Source organism: Alligator sinensis, unplaced genomic scaffold (assembly GCF_000455745.1).
Source record: "Alligator sinensis unplaced genomic scaffold, ASM45574v1 scaffold322_1, whole genome shotgun sequence".
Taxonomy (NCBI): domain Eukaryota; kingdom Metazoa; phylum Chordata; order Crocodylia; family Alligatoridae; genus Alligator; species Alligator sinensis.
Genome location: NW_005842154.1, coordinates 883,606 through 903,905, shown reverse-complemented (window position 1 = coordinate 903,905; position 20,300 = coordinate 883,606). Strand labels below are relative to the sequence as shown.

The window sequence follows — 20,300 nt, the reverse complement described above, 5'->3', positions numbered from 1 at the left end:
AGAGAAGGGAGAAGTGCCCTAGCAGGGAGGGCACAGTGGGTGGGCTGCTGCAGCTTTGGGTACTGGCATTTCCTTGCTCTGAAGTTTGCCTGGCCCAGTGGAATCTGAGGAAAAGGAGGGTGGCCAGGAAGTGCCCAAAGAAACCTCTGGCTATACTCACTCCCTGCACCCTGCAGTTAGCTTACCGATGGCGAGCTGGGGCAGGGTGCAGCCCAGCCGTTCTGCAATGGCCTGCAGCTCCTTCAGCTTGGCTTGCTGCCTCCTGCCCTCTTCACTCAGGATCTTGTCTTTCAGCCACTGATATCCCTGTCCAAGGAGGCACACAGAAAAAAAGGGAATGGTCTTTTATAAGGAATGGCAGCAATACAGGGGGCTTGTAAAGAGTGTGAGCAGGTGGTTGGAGACAGGAAGGGACAGTCAGCATGACCCAGGTCCTGGTGGGCCAAATTCAGCCCCCTCTGAAGATGAGAATGGACTTACCAGGAAGTGTATTGGGGCTGTGCATGGAGGGCACTGCAGGCCAGAACGGCTCAAGCACAATGGTCTGAGTGGGAGGGGGTCTGCATTCTACTCTTCATGGCCCTTGGGCTGGGAGACACCCCGAAACACTAGCACTAGAAACCAGGCACATAAAGCTTCCTCCAAGGAAGAAGTGATCCAAGCTCAAGCAACATAAAGCAAGGTCAAATTCCAGCACTGAGGTCCCCAAGTGGGGCAGCCTGCACAGAGGAGCATGGAGCATCACCCTAGAGTGGCATACATGGGCAGTGCTAATGGCATATGTGGGCACCATTCAACCACCTCTTTGTAGGATTCTGTTGCAAAACCAGCATCAAGCAGGAACACACTGGCCCCATGGTCAAAATTAAATGCATGTGTTAGTAAGGGGATAGTGCTCCCTGCCAGCCTCTCTCTGCCTTGGGGAGCCCAGGCAAGTCAGATACAGCCCCTTCCTCACCTTCAGGGAAGCCCTGGAGTAGGGGGGGATGCCGCCATCATATTTCCCAGACACGATTCCGCAGGCCAGTGGGGACCAAGTCATGGCACCGACTCCTGGGAGGAGAGAGGAAAACGTTTCTTGATAGCATGTCCAGCTCCCACCATCAGTGCAGATGCAGGGCATGCCACTGGTCACACCCCTGGCTCTTACATATCAGCTTCCCTGCCTGGTCTTAGCGCTCCTTGCTAGTCATTGCTAGAGAACCAGATGTTTCCCTTGGAGGCGAATGGGTCCGATCCCAAATGGACCAGCCCTACAGCAGCTACCTGCTCTTTGGGGCAATGAGGGCAGAACATGGGTGCTGCAGGGAAGGTCGAAGTGGGACAGAGTGCAGGAGACAAAAGAGCACCTGCCTGACAAAATGGGGTACTTCTCTAACCTCCTCAAAAGAAACCCCACTTTGGAAGCCCTCTAGTCTTTGCAGGACTCCAGGCCTAATGACAGCAGGAGGTTAGTTACAGGAACAACAGAACTAGAGACACCAGGGCATTATTTGATATGCATAGAATAAAAAAAGGACCAGGCTTGACAGCATTCCATGGCTGGGCTCAGTCTCCTATGATGCCAGGTAGGCTGGCCCTGTTCCCAAGCAGTGGCACATGAGCAGTGACAATCAAGTCCAGATGAGAAGAATCACTGTTTTTGGAAATGGCATTTGACTGTACTACCTCCTTTACTGCCACGTGGCCCCTTGTGCAGTACCACAATACAGATGGTACTGCTGGTGCCCTGCACCATGTGTTCTGGGGAGAACAGGAGCAAAGTTCTCTGCAGATAGGTTTGTTTAGCAGGGCAGTTTGAGAGTGCACAGATGGCCATCTGACAACAGGGAGCCCATCGCCCACACAAAGGGCTGGGCAGACCAAACTTCCCCCTGCTGTGCAGCTGTGCTCTTTGCAAGAGATGTGCAGCCTGGCCCAGGCCACACACAGAAACAGAGCAAAAGCCTGTAAGGGAAGCAAACAGGGGGACTCTAAATATAAGCCATAAAGTCTATGACTGGCCCACCGTCATCTGGTTCTGAGAGAGGGAGAGTTGCTTCCTGCACACTCCATCTGGTTTGGTGCTTGCAGGGGTGTGCACCAGACACTTTGGGTTGCATGGGTACATCAGGAGCTTGGGCACTGCCCCCAGCAGTGTGGCATCATCCAAAAAATGCTAATTAGGACATGAATCCAGATGCAAAAGAGACTTTCAGAAAGGGCAGCAGCACCAGGCACCTGCTCTGGCACTAGAAGCGTGAGGTTACAGTGGCACTCTGAGGATAAACCAGTATAAAAGGACCCTGGCTTCTTCATGTCCAGGAAATGCTCCACCCTGACCAAGCCCCAGGTCTGCAGCTTGGAGACCCCAGCAGGAGGGCGCTGAGTCAGTTGAGCAAGAGTTCGGTAAGGCCAGCTTTGTGATTGGCCAGAGATACCAACTCCCACACCATGAGCATTGAGGTTGGGTGCTTGCTGTGGCAGAAACGGGGATAAGCGTGTTTTTTTGCAACAGAAACTGGGAGGAAAACACCCTGCAGACACAGCACTTGGCATTCTCCAAATCTGAGCAGTATATTAAAAAGACGTTAGAAGTGTACAAGGTTAGGACTGAGTTCCAATGGGAAGAGTCTGAGATGTATCAGGAATACTGACAACAGCTTTGCAGACCTCATCTCCAAGCCTTCTGCCAACAGGGCACAAAAGTCATGGCTGGCTCTGGTTCAACAGGGGAGCGGTCTCCTCCCAAGCCAACTGCCAAGACATCTGAAGCCAAAGTGCAAGCCTAGAGACCAGTGCCAGGGCCTGGACATCCCAGAGAGTGGAGCTGAGCAAAAGACTGAAAGATTGCCCAGCCCCAGGCACAGTTGGACTGGGAACGCTCTGCTCCCCTTTGGTCCAGGGAAACACCTGGCTGGCCACTGTCAGCCACTGCATCAGAGCCGGGCTCAAGAGAACACACCTATCTTGTGAAAGAGCTCAGGAAGCTGCACCTCCACCTTCTCTCGCTGGAACATGTGGTACTCAGCCTGCTCACAGATTGGTGGGATGAGGTTGAATTGCCGTGCCACTGAGTAGGCTTCCTGTAGACAAAAAGGCCAGATGGTGTCAGCTTCATCCCCACTCCCCCTGGATGGGGCTGCTCCCCAGGCACCTGTGTCTCACGCTCCTTTCTTTCATCAGAATGGAACCCCCCTCGGTTGCCCTGCCTTTGGCTCAGGCCCTCTATGGACCCATCTCTCTAGGGGCAGAGTTCAAGCTCAGCAGAGGAAGAGCCCACTCTTCACAGCAGAAACAACCTCTAATCATTGCTACAGCAATGCAACGTGCTGAGCAAGGTTGAACCATATGGCTCAGTCTCATGGGAAGCTTTGCCACTGGCTGACGCCAGTGGGAGCATGGCCATGTACTTCCCAGGGTGCAAGATAAGGTTCAGTGTTTTTCACTGGGGGCACCTAGGCCCAGCCTGCAGATCTCTGCTGGGGCTCTGCTGACATATACCCAGGCTGGGTTTGACAGCACCAAATCCACTGAACTCATGATTGTTAGTTTGGGCTAGCAGAGGTCCAGACTTGCCCAATGCCTCCTGAGACACTGAGGCAACATATTGACCCTGTGCTAAGCTGAGTGTGTTTGCAGATACCAGTTGGAAGGGGACAGTAATGACTGAAGATGAGTGCCCTGGAAAGTGTTGAGTCTCCAATGCACAAATCTAGCTGGAAATCCTGTTCATTCACCCGAGTGGCTGAGCAGATGGAGCCAGCAGACAGCACAAGAGTATGGAAGTGCTCAAGGGAGAAGCGTCTTACTGATGCAGCTCCTGCCAGTGTGGAGAGGGGAGGGCTCTGGACAGAGGGAGTAGGGAGTTAGAGGGTAGCCCTGGGCAACTGTCAAGGGGCTTGTGCCACATGCAGTGACTGCAGGATGCTGCCTGTCACTCACCCTGACAGCTGCACTAGAAAGGCCACTGCTGTGTTGGCCCCATGCCCTGCCTGTGAATTTACTTCCTTGACCAGTTAGGGAACCCTTTCCTCCTGCAGCACAAATGTGACATGCACCAATGAGCCCTCCTATCACATCTAAACATAATTAAGGCTAGAACACATCTGCAAGCATTTGGCTCCCAACAGCTCCTGTCGGACCAAATCATTGTCAGCTCAGTGCTTCGCTCGGAACATAATGCAATAGAGCCAGCCTGTGCTAGCAGCTGCAGCCTGCATGGCCTCCACTCAGTGCCAGCAACAAGCTGCAGCTACACACAGAGGACTGGTCTATGCTGCTTTCTCCAGAGCTTCCCTGCCAGCACACAGACACAGACAGACACAGTACCATGATTTCCATAGAGCTCCAGCGCGATGTTCCCCAGTACATGGCCATCCCCTGGTTGATAACGTGGGTCATGGCTCTCACTGTCTCTGTTAAAAAGCAAGGGGGGAGGTCCAGAGGCAGAAATGTGAGAGACGCAAGCAAAGTGGGGAGTGGTGCAGTCAATAAAGGCTATGACACCAAGAGGGAAGGGGGTTGGTACTGCACAGACATCTTGCAAGCAGTGTACTTCCAGACTGCAAACACGGTGGCAGGCCATTTACAAGGGAATTGAAACTAAAACAACCCACCAGACAGACTGCTCTCAGAATGACTCCCCCAGATTGATGACTATTTCCCATAGGCTCCAAAAGAAAAGAAAAAAAAAAGAAGAAAAGAAAACCCAGGAGTTAAGGTGGAAGGTGGTGTGTTGGAGCTGAAATGAGAGGGAAGAGAAAACTGAAGTGATGTAAGTTATGAGGACAAGAGTATTGGGTTGTACTTTGTTAGGGTTTTTTCTGAAAAAGAATAGGAATGGCATAGAAAAGAATAACCATTTGTAATGGACCAGAGAAATGTAGGGAGGTCACACTCAAACAATGAAATGCAGCACATCAGACACCACCCACATTCACAGACATTTACAATCTCCTGTGAGGATGGAGAAGGGCCACCTGATTTACAGCACCCATGTGCAGAGTGAAAAACGCTTCCCTCCAGATCCCATGAAAAGCAGAGCTACAACCAGATTTTCCACTTCTTCTCAATGGAAAACCAGGGCAGCTGCATCTTGGTGATGGAGTGCTAACAGGAGGGGAGACTCAACAAAACAAGGGGGATGTTTCCAGGAAACCAGGTTTTTTGGGGACCAGGGTGAGGCTTGTGGCTTGTGAGTGTGTCCGTGAGTGGAAGAGGGGTCTGTAAATGGCAGAGTATTGGGGTCATTTTTGATACCTTCCAGTTTTGCTTTAAGGCAGAACCTTCAGCATTGCTCTGCTGCAGAGATTTATGAACCCAGCTCAAAAATATACTGATGGAAAAGCTGATCAGAACTGCCTGGGTAGGAAGAGGAGAGCTCCAACTCTTCCCTGGGGCAGCTAGAAGCAGAACTCAGAGAGCCAGGACCAGAAGTCACAGGAGAGCTGGCAATGGAGGAAATTACAGTGGTTAAAATCAACCTCCTCTCCAGCTCTGCCTGCGACTCATACCTCCTGGAGATTTCAAACATTAATACTAATTAGGAAAGTAATTAAAAAAACCCATTGCCTACAAAAAAAAAACAAAACTAAGGAACAATTTTTTTTACAAAAGCCTTGAACAAAACAAATACAGATTGTAGGAACCCAGCATGCTAGTTTGGTCCCAGAGTTCGTGTTGCAACTTAAAGCAACTGAACACTTGGGTTTTCACTTGTGACTACTAGACAGGGATTTTCACACAGCACTTCCTGAAGGTGCTGATGGTTTGTAGTGGATCCAGCAGGGATGTCAAGGAAAGGCAGCTATAAAAATACATTGCTTGCAAGGTTGATTGCAAATGGTGCAATAGAAACAAAAGCTTGTGAACAAGTGTTTCTAAAAAAGCAATCCATCAACGACTGCCTGGAAAACAAATCTAATATAACTAAGTGGGATGTGTGCATGCATAAAATGCATCTGACCACAGCCAGGTGTGCAGGCAGACCATCCTCACCTCTTGCCTCCCTCAAAGCAAGAAAAAAACAATGCTACTTTGTGAATGGATGCCTGTGTGAACACAACACCCCAGGTACGTGCTGAAGAATGGGAATGCAAAGCTTGAGGCTCCCCAATTAGCATTAGCTCAAATCTTACGAATGGCTACAAATTCGGGGGCAGAAGTTGAGACAGCCATGGCTTGCTCTGCAGTGGAGGGGAGTGTCCGCAACTGCACATCCTGGGGAATAGTCAACTTACAGGGATAGGAGAGCTCGGGCATCCAGCTGGACATCAGGGGCTCAAGAGTCACCCTTCCAAGCTGTGTTAATATGCTTAGCCCTTGAGTACCCCTGACCCCGTGCAGTGTGTAGCACTCGTGCAGGTGTTCCCATAGCTAATGCTGAGAGAACTTTCCTAGAGTAGAAAAGGCTCTGCCCAGCCCAACTTCTTCCTCCTGTAGTGCAGGAGGCAGCCTGCAATTTCAGGGCACCACTCTTCTCCTGATGTTATCAGGAGAGTGGTGGTTGTTCAGCAGTGCTCTGCTAACTTATGCCAGCAGTTCTTGGAACTGCCTCACAGGAGTGCTCTGCAGCAGCTATTCTAGGGCCGCTGACAGATGTTTGGTTAAAGGCGTGATGGAATTTGATGCACAATCCCAACAATGGCACCTCCTGTCATGCTGCATGTGCATGGCAGGAAGCACAGTTGTGGGATTGGGGATCAATCATGCCACATTGCCGGTGTAGAGGGAGCCCAGGTTCATGATCCCAAGGCTCCCCTACACTCCCACAGGTGGGAGCCAATCAGCTGACTGGGGCTCTCAGCTGCAGGAGCATTTGGGCACCAAGTGATCCAAGTGTTGGCTCCCTGGCTTGGAGCACTGATCAGCTAACTAGCACTCACAGAATTGGGAGCGCCCAGGAGTCTTGAATGGCTCTGGTGTGCTCCCAAGGCTGTGTGTGGCTGGCTATACATTAAATTTAAGGCACACTGGGAACCAGCCACAATGTTATTAACAGGGATTCTGATTTTCTGTTTAAAAATTCCAAATTCTCTGATTAAAAAAAAAATAATCCTAAATTCTCTGATTAAAAGCCCCCAAATCTGCATTTTTCTACAATTAAAATGAAATGCCACTATATATATAGGTATCAGTTGAAAACATTGTTTTATTGCTATATTTACAATTTTTAAGCAATTTGGAAGCTTACCAGTGTCTTGATCATTATAATAAAATAAATTCTAAATACCTATATATTTTGGCATTTTATTTTGTTTTTCTTATCATGGAAAATCAAAGTCCCCTCTGCCCCCTTCACTCATCAGGATGCAGGTCCAGCTGTGGCTGCCCCTCTTGCTGCTTTGTGATGCTGAGCTGCCCTGAAATGCTGGTGACCTGCCCTTGCCCAGTCCCCTACCACTGCATCCTTGCTAGTGCCCCTCACTACCAACTCACAGGCCCCTGGCCCTGCTGGTGCCCCTCATTGCCGACCCACAGTCCCCTGCACCCCCAAGCCCTGCTGGTGCCCCGTCCCTAGCTGCCCCTCCGTGGACTACAGGATGGTGGTCTGTGGGGACACAGCAGAGATGGCCTCAAGAATGAGGTGCACACAGTGCACCTGAATGTGGAAGCACAGGGAGTGGCTGGGGCCCCACACGCTGCCCTGCACTGCTGGCTGGGGCTAGGGTTGTGGTGTAGCGGGGAGAACCAGTGCTGTGTTCCACAGAAGCAGTGCCAAGCTGAACGTGGCTCTGGCCTGGGCCATGCTGCGGGCAGCAGGAGGAAGACAAGGGGCTCCTGGAACTTTCTGTCCTGCCTGGACTGGAGTGTGGCATCTGCGGGTGGAGCAAGTCCAGCCCCAGTGTGGGCTGGAAGAAGGAGGGGGTGGGGGGCGTCTGTGGCATCTCCCGCCCCAGTCTTGGGCCCTGCTCTTTCCCCTGGCTCAGGCAGGGTCTCCTGGCCACCTTGCCCCTACTGCTGAGAACACAGGCGCTGGCTCCTGGTGCCACTGGCCTGGCCACACAGTTCCCCGCTACCCAGCAAAGGGCTCTCCCACCCCTTCCCTTGCAAGAGGAGCAGGTGCCTCTGGATGGCCCCAAAGGCAATGGCATGGAGCTGGGCTTGCTGGTGGCATAGAATACTGCCTCAGACCCTCCTGGCCCTGCCACAGCCCCAGCACCTGGACATCTTCCCCCAGTGCTGGCATGCACTCGCCCTCGCCCTCCCTCCACACACGCCTTCCACATACACACATACAAATATCCCCCCACCCTGCTACAGTCCCCAAGCCCTGGTCCTCCAACCCCTCTCCCCACAGACTTACCTGTATCCAGCTGCCAGGACTCCTCCCACCACCCTCCCTAGCTGTATGCCACCCACGTGTGTGTGCACATGCACATGAATGTGGTGCCCCCTGCCTCTAGTTGCCCTCCCTCCACAGGCCCAAGCAGTCCCTTGCAAGCTGGAAGGCTGCTAGCTTGCAAGGGGAAACTTGTTTTCCCATGGTTTTTTCCTTAAAAGGAGAAAAATCTGTGTTTTTTTGCAGTGAATGGAAAACCCAGATCCCTGGCTATTACATGTATTTTGTGCAATAACTTTGTGGCTTATTCCGTGTTTTATCACACTGAATGAATGTCTGGCCAGGTCATTACTTAAAGGACCAGTTAATCATGGGTAACATCTGTCAGTCTAGTATGTGCAGAAAAAAGCCCCACCCCAGAGCCAGCTCTGTGACGTGTAGCAACTTGCAGAGCTGCTCCTGGGCCTGCAGCCTTAGATGTTGAGAACCGAGAAAATACAGGTCCCCCTCTCTTAAGAGCTGGAAGAACTTCTTTGGAAATCTCTATAGGTTCAGACCAGGCTGGGAGCATTTCAGCTCCCAGCAGAGTATTTTAGGAAACTGAGCACAGGGCAGCAGGAGAGAACAAGTGAAGTCTCAACTGATATATAGTGTGGTGTGCCAAGAAGTCAGGTCAGAGGCAAGGCACTCCTAGTCTCTTTTCAAGGAAAACCCGTTTGAGGCATGGCAAGAGGATCCTCCCAACCCAGGGCACTGGGGATGAAATCCTGACCCCACAAAAGTCAATGGAAAGTGCATCATCCATTCTGAGGGGGCTATGGAGTTCACCCTGTCTCTACAGCTGCTTCTCCAGTTCCTAGCCAGAGTACTCTTTCTGCCACAGCTGGAAGAAGAAAAATGTGATCAATGTGCACATACAAAACCAGGAGGCTTCAGAGGATCACATGGAGCAGGCCACTTGTGGGCCTTTTCCTGCTGCCCTCCCTTCTCCATAGCCCTCCTCTCTGGCTCTTGTCTGGTACTGTCTGAACTTAGGCTATGAGCTCTTTGGGGGCAGAGCCTTCATCTTTCATTTGTAATGCACGTCTATGGTGCCACTTTTAGAGTAACTGCACTAGTCATGTTACCCTTTGATAAAGTACATGCAACAACTGAAAAGGGTTTGGGAGCCTCCACTGGCTAGTTAACATAAGAATGCCCCATGTGACTTCAGGATGTGAAACCAACTGCTAGCATGTACCTCTGTTTGCCATTCATTTTAATTTTTAGAAACACTGTTGGGGACTATTGATCAAGACCTTCAGCCAAGTCTGAACCATGCAGGCTGAGACACAAGCCAAGGCATCAACTCATGCCAAAGAGAAGCAGAAAGGAAACAAGTCATACCAGGCTTAACGTGTCCATTGCATGCACTGATATAGTGCGACAGTTAAGCCGAGCGTGGGACTTGTGTGAACAAAAGGCTCCTACGAAAATAAAACTGGGGAGGTAGGTAGCAGCTCTTGCACAAGGTCACCAAACATTACACAGGAAAGGAATAATCCATCACGAGCAGAGAAAGGAGCAGCTGCCAGAGCTGGGCAAAATGTTTGGTCCATAGGGAAAAGAACTCTACTCCGCTCTGTAGCAGACTGCCCACGTCATATTCATTAGCTGCACTCCACTTGCCCCTTTAATTTAAGGAAGGATTCCATCTGCGTGGAGGCAGGAGACTTACAGCATCTGGATCCTGGCAAAATAATGCCTGAATAACCACATTGGAATGTGCTGCAAGTCAACTGCAAGCAGGCATCTGGCTCAGTCATTAAGAGGAGTCAGCATTCCGGCAGTGCCTGACCCACTCCTGTACCTTTTCAAAGCTGGGACTGCAAAAAAGTTCATTTCACACATGCATGCAAACCAGTCAGCTCTGAGCCAGCTGCGCCTGTTTCTGCAGCTCACCAAAGGGTGCACCCAGGAGTAGCAGCTGCCTCAACTTCATTATGGGGAAGCTGACTTGGAATGGACCCCGATGCTGTTGCTCTTCATTTAGATTTGGTCACTCAAAATTTGCCATTGCGTGGAGTATCGACACACAGAATTTTGCCCAACCCTAGTACATGTTTTTTGTGCAAGGCCAGGCAGCATGACGAGGGGAGAAGAAATCAGAGTCCAGGGAGCCAATAAAGTGACAGCTTGGGGAGCCAATTTGCTTCTAAGCCAAGTGCATGGGCCAAATGAACAGCACTGATCCTGCCCCCTGTATTTCAGGCTAGATAGGCATATAGACCTGAACACTTCCAGTGCCAACACCACCACTGCTCTTCTTCCCTTGTCTGGCTGATTTGGTCACCCTTATCCCCCAACTGTTCTCCTCCAGCATCACGAGGGTGTCAGGGATCAGTACCACGTTACTGCACGAACCAATATGCTGGGTTTAAGGCAGAATTTCAAACAGGCTTGATCTCCTGTGATACAGGCAGGCATATTTGAAAATGGTGTGTCATGCATTGACTGAGGAAAGGAACCAAAGAATGGGATGACAATGGCTGGAGGGAAGGGGGGGGGAAAGAGCTAACAACTATTTTGCTTTTTTCTTTTTACTTGCAAGATGTTCCCAAGGGCAGTGGTTATTATTTTTTTTCCCTTTGTGCATTTTATGGTGAAGTTTGTCATCAGGGGAAAGGAGATAGTTTAAATAAAAATACAGAGGCCATCCCATAAAATGCTGCTTGGACACAGAAGTCAATATTCGGACTGCGGGTACGATGTACCTTCTATGATGAATGTTCTTGACTTGGAAGAACTAAATGGGTCCCCTGGTGATAAAAGAAAGATTTAAAGAGACCAGAGTTTACAGCTGCTGGCACATTACAATGAAGGCATGACAAAAGGGCACGGGGCCGGAGGAGGAATAAACCACCCATACAAATCTGTTCCTGGAGTGGAGCACATCCTGAGAAGGCTCCTCAGGCTGGGCGATGGAGGGGAGTTACACGGCAAGAGCTTTTTAAAAAAAACATTTGACTGACACTGAACATATCAACATATGAAACAATTGCTGCGTGAAAAGGAAAAACACAGCATATGTGAAACCCATCACAAGGAATCAGAATGAAAGAACACAAATGACAAAGGTAAAATGCAAAAAAATAAGGTTCTCCACTGGTTTTATGATTAAGATGCTAACAAACAAGGCATGAACTCTCCCTGCACACAATGAGCCAGTCAAAATCTTTTCATAAAATAGGGGAAAAAAAAAAAAGCCTGGATGCACAAGGCCAGCTTACATCCAGGAGGCAGGAGGTGCTGGCACAGCAGCTTGAGAAAAGGCTCTCAGACAGAGGAGAGATGTACACCTTGCCCAGAGTCCCAGCATCAGGGGACAGGCCCCAAGAGGTCCAGGAGAGCAGCACAGTCAGGCCTGGGAAGTCTAAGCAGGAGTGTTTCCCCATGGCACAGAGAAAGGGGAATATACTCTAAGGATCCTGCTGGCAGGCAATTCCCTATTACACATGGGGTGGAGGGGGTAAAGGGGAGGACAATTCTGAAAAATAAAGCTAGGCCCAATTTTGGACCCCCAGACCTGTCTGCTCCCACTCACCGGCACCCAAAACAGCACAGGGGTGGACGCTGTGGCTAGCACAGCAGGCTCTCTGCTGCCTGCTGCCCAGGACCTGGCTTTCAAGACCACCAGTAAGAGCTGGTGTCAGGACCTACCTTCCATTGGGGTGTTGGGATCCGGTCTGTTTGCAAACACCACATCCACATACTCCAACTGCAGCCGCTCTAATGAAGCCTTCAGACCTGGGAAGGAAGACATGGATGCAAGACATGTCAAGCATATTGCCCTGCTGGGTACCCGGCCTTTCCCGTGCCCCCATCCAGGATTGCAAAGCACTTGGAAGACGCAATCAGAGGTTCGTTCAGCCATCCCCTGGGGTCGGAAGGGAAGTGATAGTCCAAGGACACGGCCCTTGGGTTCGGGGCTGGCACTTCCTTCTGAGATGATCCCACAGGTATAAGAGCACTTTAGACCAGGGGACTGTAATGTGCTTTTGGCTTTGTGGCTAGCCTTCACCCCCTGCTCCTCTTGCAGAAAGAGCAGCCCTACACTTGTGCTCTTGGCTGAGAACTAAGAGGAAAGGAAAGGGGAAACAGAGTCAGAAGGCGGAGAGGAGGGAGTCACTGCCCCTGCATCATGAGCAATGCAAGCGGCTGCCAGCACCAGGCCCAGCCTGTTTGGACTACACAAGATTACGAACACACCCAGATAGTGCCCTTCCCTTCCCTGCCCAGACCGTTTCATTTTGTGGTTGGTATCTGCAAGAGAACATAGCTCAGGTCAGCCAGGATAACCCCTGCAGTCTCCCTCAAGTGTCACCTGAGCGGGAGTGCACTGGGCCCCTTCCTGGAGAGGGAAAGCACGTAGCACAGGGGTGGGCAAATTGGCGGAGCTGGCCAGTGGCCAGACTCCATTTCCCAGCAGCTTCTGCCCGTGTTGCTCAGGCTGGTCTGTGTTGCTCAGGCTGCTCAGGCCAGAAGCAGCAGGGCCATGACAGTATGGGGTCTCCTCAACCAGCCCCGTTCAGGTTGGTCTCCATAGAGACCCTGGGAGGTGGGGCCGTCATGGCCCTGCACTGTAGCGGCCCTGCCCCTCCTGGGGTCTCCATGGAAACTGGCCAGAGCAATGTGGGCAGGGGCTGCTGGGAAACAGAGTCCGCTGTGAGCCAATCCGGCCCCCAGGCGGGACTTTGCTTGCCCCTGACATAGCAGCAGCTGAGGCCAGGGAATGGCAGGACACAGCAAAAGCAGTCAGGGAATTAGCCACAGGGAAAGGCTCAACTGCAGCGCAAGTGAACGTTGTGTTTGCTAAGCAATGGCTCTGCACCTGCTCTTGACTCACCCAGCAGGAATGTCCCTGGAGCCCTCTCCCCTGCAGCTGCATGGGGGCCTCTGGGTATCTTCCTGCTCTGCCCTGCACTCCTCTACCTAGACTGACCATTTTCAGTCTTGCACTACAAGCTGCCCCATCATCGATATTCTGACCTTAGCACTAATGAGTAGCTATGACCCCAAAGCAGGGAAGCCCATGAGCTCAAGTGCCTTCCCAGCTCAGGGCCATCTGCAAGCAGCTCTCTTACCTTCTATGATGTGTTTTCGGGACAGCCCCCTCTCTGTCTCTGCTCTGAAACACAGGAGAGCCATGTTTAGAACACAGAACACTACCAGAACACACACTGCTACTAGTAATAGCCAACCTTACATACTTTCCTCCCCAGAAGATCTTGGTGGTTATGACCAGGCTGGACCGCCTGCAAAGAGAAACAGGGAGCTGTCAGGTAAGCATTTCCAATTCCCCACTTGCAGAAAAAGAGAACAGCCAGGACATCCCTCTTGATTTCACTACTGAGTAACTCCTAATTCAACCCAGAACAAGCAAGACCAGGGTCAGACATTTAGCAAATGCCAGGTTGGCAGACCAGAAGCCTGCAGCAGCCCTGAAACCTGCAGCAGCCCCAGAACAACTCTCTGTAAGCTACAGCTTGTCTCAACCACTCAGGTGAGTACTAGAGTACTAAGGACATCCACTCCTAAGGCCTAGAGACAATCCCCAAAGTCCCGATGACTACCTCAGCCTAAAAGGGCTGTTTAATGGAAAGTGACAGATATGTGGGGTGACAGAGCTTGTCTCTGAGAGGTCACAGGAGACATGGTAGTGTTTCCTAATAAGTCAGTTGCTTTTCATTGCTGACAGCTGTAGTTGATTTAAGACGAGCCTTTAATAAATGCAAAAGAACCATCTTGGTGGAACAAGATGATGAGCATAAATAATTGAATGGGAAATATATATATACTGAACCCTGGTGGGGTTTTGAACCACTGCAATCTGGAGGGGTGAGAACATTTAACGTCTGCTGATCTAACTACAGACAGCGGTTTGTGCATCACCGCAGTGGTTTTCCTGTTTGATATTGTGCTTCCCTGTGGCTGAGTTTGCTGTGATTTCCAGCGCCTCCCTGAAGAGGCTCTGCTCCACCTCAACCCAGCCAGGAGCATAAGGAGATGCCAGGCTGGGATGGACTGAACAGCCCGGATTCTGCCCTGCGAGTTCTGTCTGTCTCCATAAGAAAAAGGAAGAGTCCCTTCCTTGGAAAAGCCGTGAGACCAAGTGTCTTGCTTGAATTTGCATAGATCTGGGACATCATAGCTACCTCCTCAGCAGTGAGAAGCAGGGTTTTTATTTTATGACAAAACAGCCTCAGTGTCCTGAGTCATTGGCCAGTGCAGATAGCAGCACTGCAGGAATATGTGATGGTGCCCCAGAGGGATCACTGCTAAGGACTAGGGAGGGAACCTCTGTCTCCAAGGCCCACATGATGTGCACCAATGCATCCATTCCTGCAATTCCCAGAGCAAGGCTACCCTCTTCACCTTGCTGCACACCTCCAACTTCTGTTTGCGTATCCAGCCTGCTTTGGTGAGCAAAGACATTTCCCACTGCAAAAAAATGAGGCACTTGACCAAAAAAGAATTACCTCCATCCTTTCTTCTTAATTATATTTCCTAGCACAACTTCAGCCCTGTAATGAGAGAGAAAGACACACACACATAGACAATGATTTCATAAGACTGTGATTGAAATTAGGTCAGAACCACTTCAGCAATGAGAATCAGCTGCCTTTCGAGCAATGAAGTGAAATTCAACTCCTGACATGTTAAAATGTTGTTAAGAGTGCTAAGAGAAGGAATGCTCAAGACTCCTGAGGTTGAGCCACTGCCCTGCTTTTAACAGGCATTGGATAAAATAGAAGGAGGAAAGTTTTACCTTATCAAAAACACAGCACCAGGCTAAAACACAGGACTTCCTCCTAAGGCAGCAGTGATCTCCTCGAGTCTTATACCCTCTGGTTTGTTTGCTTTTTCTTAGCCCCACATATCTCCCTCTCTCAGCTGTATAAGGGGCCAGCTTCAAAAGAAGTGATGGATAATGCCTGACCTGGAATGTGGTGGTTAGAGTACTGTGTTGAGAAAACAAAATGCAAACTCAAACCCTCTCTAGGTAAGAAGGGCCTAAAACCCAGCTTTGTCCAAACTACTAAGCTAGTGGTGATAAAACATAGGAACCCCGCCCCTTCTTTATCCAACTCCTGCTAGTCGTGGGTTTCTGCCTGCCTACATTCTTGTAACTTAGATGCAGGCATGCATCCATGTTTCAGGGAAAGTAGAATTGCCACCTGCACTGTGTGGCATTTACACAGCTATAAAGCTGCTGTTTAGATGCACAAGAGACAGAGCTTTGCTGCTTGTGACTGGCCACTGGCTAGAACATGGCTGGGGTCAAATCTCCAGGCCTTTCACTGACACGCAAGAGGTATGAGGGAGCATGGAGGAATCTTTGTTCCTTTGGGAGAACTGTCTATTTCTAGCCCGTAGCCTGGAGGCAGCCCCTCTTTACTGATGCATAGAGCCAGTGTGTCCTCCTGGCTCCTCCCTGCTTTCCCTTGGGCCCTGGCAGGGTGCTGGGCCCTGGCAGATACCTCAGGACTGGCTCCACAGATGTTTCTATTTTAAGGGGAATGCGTGATCTTGCTCATCTTGTTGAGACTAATTTGTGCTGCATTTCTGGCTTGGCACTGTGGTGTCAGCCCCAGGCAGGAGCTCGTGTTGTGGCGCAGCCGAGGCGAGGACACAGCCAACTGAGCCATGCTACTATCTGCAGGGGGAGGCACTAGTAGAAACTAATCAGACCGCTGGGACCAATCCTGGCCACATCAGTAACTTTCTTCCTCTATAGTTGAGTTTTTAAATCAACGTTAGCTCTGAAGCCCCTTGAAGGCTGTGACCTGAGGCCTGAGTTTTAACTAGGATCGGGTCTCCTGGGCTAGGCAGTGAACAGATACCCACCATGGGCGACTGGTGCCTCCCAAGTTTGGGGGGGCACCAGATCGCCGACCGGGGGAGGGGAAGAGGGTCCTGCAGCAATCGACAGCCAACTGGGGGGAATTGGAGGAGGTCCCCCAGCAGCTGATTGCCAAGCCAGCAGAGGAACTGGAAGTACACTTCCGGTTTTGCAGCTGGCAGTTCCAAGGGGTGCATGGCAGATCTCAGTGTCTATGTGTCACCAATGATACCCAGGAAAATGAAGAGCTGAAGAGACCTCACTGGAGCCATGGCATAAATCACCAAATGAGCAGAGCGGGAAGGCAAGAAGGAAGAATTCTTTGTGCTGACGCAAGGGTAACTGCAGCGCAGTGTCACAGGTCCTAGCAGCTGGAAGAAATTCTCTTCTTATATCAGTCAAATGAGTACATAAGACCAGTTTTCCCTGCTTTAAGAGCAAATGAACGTCCTTTCCAGATGTAGTTCATGCACACAGGAGTTGTCAGCAGGCCAGGTTTCTTTAGAACATGCTGCCTTGGAAGAAACACTGTGCATGTGCAGTCAGCATTGCAAAAGGCTTTTTAAAAAAGGAGACTCAAACCTGTACTTCTGGCCTAGCCACACCTCCCCCTCTCCCACTCCATTCCCACCCCACAAAAAACCCCAAAGAACCCAGCAGTTGCCTACAGTTAAAGGGCAAAGAAAGGCAGAGAAGTCTCTGCATGCTCTGTAACACATTTGAACTGAGATGCTAAAGCTACCAGGAAACAAATTACAGCAACAAATTCAAACAGCAGAACTGCCATCCTGCCCTGTTCCTGGCGGCATGGGTGATAAACCAGGTCAATACAATACCAAAGAGACAGTTGATCAGTCCCACCATGGAGTTCACCAGTCTCCAAACCTTGCAGTCACTGGAAGAGTGTTTATTTCCCCTTGGAGGCTCTAGAGGCTGCCTCCAGGGGGAACGTGTATGGCCTATGAGAGGCAGAGAGAGACTCCTCTGTGAAAACACAGAGGGCTGGAGTTTGAGACATGCAAGTCTCTGGGAATCTGAACAGGACTGTCTGTGAAAATCTGGCCTCCAGCAGTGAGGAAATTCAAAGTGGACACTGCTGTTAGACTCTGCTTTGTTTGCAGGGAGGTCTAGGGTGGATATGGGGGTTACAAGGTTCAAAGTACTTTTGCCAGGGCTTTCTGGACAGAGGGAGTTTTGCTCTTTGAGCAAATTTAGTTCAATAAGATAGCTGCATGGGTGCAATGACCATGCTGTAACTGAGATGCCCAAGCCCTCAGGAAGGCAGCACTGCAGTAATGGCCAAGCAAGCTTGCCTTGAATCATGACAGAGCTAGGAATCCAAGGGTTTTCTTCACACCTGAACAGCAGGGTTTTGCTTCAAGACCAAATCTGTTGCAGCATATATCCTGGAGAGCTGTCACCATCCTTCTCCAACAGATCCCTGGGCATACTCCACTGGGGGTGGGGTGTTAAACACCAAACCCTCCCTCCTTTCCATATTCATTAATTTTTTTCCATTAAAAAATATTTTTGAAGAGAACCATGTTCCACATGAGGGGATCGGCAGCCCAGCCCCTGCCCTCCTACCACTGGCAAGCTGCTCTGCTTCCCCAGGGTATCAGGAACACAGGCACCAGAATTGCTCACTTGCCTAAAAACAGGCTGCAGCTCTTCAGAGGGCTCCTGGCCCCCTGCAATGGATGTGCAAAGAAATGTCATGACAAAGGAGGGGGAGGAAAAGCAAGCCTCTGTGCTCCTCACAGCACCTCTTCTCCTGACTCTTTTTTGATCAGCCTCAGGCTGTGGCATTTTTCTCAGTTGAGCCTGGTTGTTCTACTCATGATCTCTTGATTACCTCACATCTATTATTACCCAAATGCCCCTCTCTTGCTCACACAACCTCTCTTGGGTACACAGCCTTGCTGGCAGGTCAGACTGTCCCATGCATTTAACAGTTTGTTTCCTTTGGGCGTGCGGGATGGGGGCGGGAGGGCTAACACCTCTCCTGAAGCCACAGGGGTGCACTTACTTTTTGGAGATGCTCTCTGTTTTAGTTGTGTGAAAGGGCATGAAGTCAGGGACGAGTGCTACAAACCCCCTGGTGCAAGACAGATTCACTCAGATGATGAGCTGAGCCAGTGGGGAACGGCAGATAGAGAGATTGCCTTTTTGAAGTAAGCATAGAGCTCCAGCACTGCAGCTTCTGACCATCTGCAGCCTCCATGTAAGGGTGGTCACTAAGCAGCAGCTTACTGACCTGCCTAGAAAGTCTCTGGTGGGACAAGGAACCTCTGGAGTCCCAGGCCAGTGCACTAACCATCAGACAACTCTTTTTGACTCCCTTTAAACTCAGAGTCTCCTATGTGGCTGTCTTGTTGCTTGCTTTTCTGAGAGGCCTGAAGTATCTGTCAAGTCTAGAGAACGTACTGTATCAGAGGAGGTGGAACACGCTTTGCTTTTCCATTTCTAATGGCCAGGGCTTTAGCTGGTGTGGTTTCAACCCCTTTGAACGTCCCTCCCCACCTTAACATTGCCACTTCACCATAGTTTCATAGTTGGTACAGTCAGAAGGGACCTGAGCAGATCATCAAGTCCGACCTCCTGCCATGGGCAAGAAAGAATGCTGGGGTCAAACGACCCCGGCAAGGTGTCTATCTAGCCTCCTTTTGAAGACTCCCATGGTAGAAGCAAGCACCACTTCCCTTGGAAGTTGGTTCCAGATCCTAGCCGCCCTGACTGTGAAGTAGTGCTTCCTGATATCTAGCCTGAATCTACTCTCCGTCAACTTATGGCCGTTATTCCTTGTTACTCCCAGTAGTGCTCGGGGGAACAGGGACTCTCCAATTACCTGCTGGTCCCCCTTGGCAAATTTATAGATGGCCAGCAGATCCCCTCTCAGCATTCTCTTGACACTGAACAGGTTCAGGTCTTGTAGCCTCTCCTCGTAGGGCCTGCCTTGCTGCCCCCTGATCATGCGAGTGGCCCTCCTCTGGACCCTCTCGATGCTGTCCACATCCCTCCTGAAGTGCAGCGCCCAGAACTGGATGCAGTACTCCAACTGCGGCCTGACCAGTGTCATATAGAGGGGGAGGATCACCTCCTTGGACCTGCTCGTGATGCATCTGTGGATGCATGACAAGGTGCAGTTAGCCTTCCTGACTGCGTCCCCACATTGGCGGCCCATGTTCATCTTGGAGTCTGTAATGACTCCAAGATACTTTTCTGCCTCTGTGATGATGAGAAGGGAGTTCCTCAGCCTGTAGGTATGCTGCTGGTTCTTTTTCCCTAGGTGCACTACCTTGCACTTGTCAGTATTGAATCCCATCTTATTCTCATCTGCCCACCCCTGTAACCTGTTCAGATCCAATTGCAACCTGTCCCTCCCTTCTAGCATGCCCACTTCTCCCCACATCTTAGTGTCATATGCGAATTTGAACAAGGTGCTTTTCACCCCCTTGTCCAAGTTGCTGATGAAGATGTTGAACAGTGCAGGCCTGAGGACCGAGCCCTGGGGGATCCCACTGCCCACATCCCTCCAGGTTGAAAATGACCCTGCTCTAACATGGATCAGAAAGAGGATGTGATATTCATGGCAGGACTCTTCTTTTACAGGAGTCCTTCTCAGGTTGCTCAGCAGTTACACTCACAGTGTAGGGAGGACACTACAGTGCAGGTTAGTGCCCTCTGCATGTTGTAAATCAGATGAAAAATGCTCCCCCCGCTCCTAGGAGCTGGATGCCCTGTCCCAGGGGGAACATGATGATAGGGATTAAGGGGATCTCACCTTCATGGGAAAAAGACAGAGAGGAAAGCATCATCTTAGCAAATGTGAAATGACTTCAGCAAATGAGGGCAGAGGAGCAGAATGATTTCATTACTTCTACTCTCCATGTTTTAAACCAGCCTGCATGAAGATAGCTGGCCTCGCTCTTAAATAATTGAAAGGAGGGGATCATGGAATAAGATGGTGAGTAGGCACTTATTTCTGCCTGATGGGGAGACTCCTCCAAATTTTTAAGGGAAATGACTGTCCTTTAAGGCCCTCTTTCAAATATTTAGAGCCTCAAGAGTGCAGGGAAGCTTGCATTGCAGTTCTTTCATATGGAAGATCTTTAAATATTGATTAAGCTGCACTGTCAATAAACAGGGCTTTTA

General features: G+C 50.4%; 1 protein-coding gene across 13 annotated transcripts in view; it reads right to left on the bottom strand.

Moving 5' to 3' along the window:
• The window catches only part of KCNAB2 (potassium voltage-gated channel subfamily A regulatory beta subunit 2), an 86,450-nt gene that overhangs the window by 9,066 nt on the left and 57,084 nt on the right, over nt 1-20,300 (bottom strand). For 11 of the 13 annotated variants that reach the window (XM_025206387.1, XM_025206390.1, XM_025206389.1 and 8 more), the window contains 8 exons: nt 14,782-14,826; nt 13,513-13,557; nt 13,387-13,430; nt 11,963-12,049; nt 4,312-4,397; nt 2,945-3,065; nt 959-1,053; nt 186-306 (listed from right to left, as the gene is read on the bottom strand). In XM_025206387.1, the coding sequence (XP_025062172.1) occupies nt 186-306; nt 959-1,053; nt 2,945-3,065; nt 4,312-4,397; nt 11,963-12,049; nt 13,387-13,430; nt 13,513-13,557; nt 14,782-14,826 (644 nt within the window). Of the gene's footprint in view, nt 1-185; nt 307-958; nt 1,054-2,944; nt 3,066-4,311; nt 4,398-11,016; nt 11,062-11,962; nt 12,050-13,386; nt 13,431-13,512; nt 13,558-14,781; nt 14,827-20,300 lie in introns of all 13 variants that reach the window. The other 2 variants (XM_025206396.1, XM_025206394.1) reach the window with 1 other exon arrangement.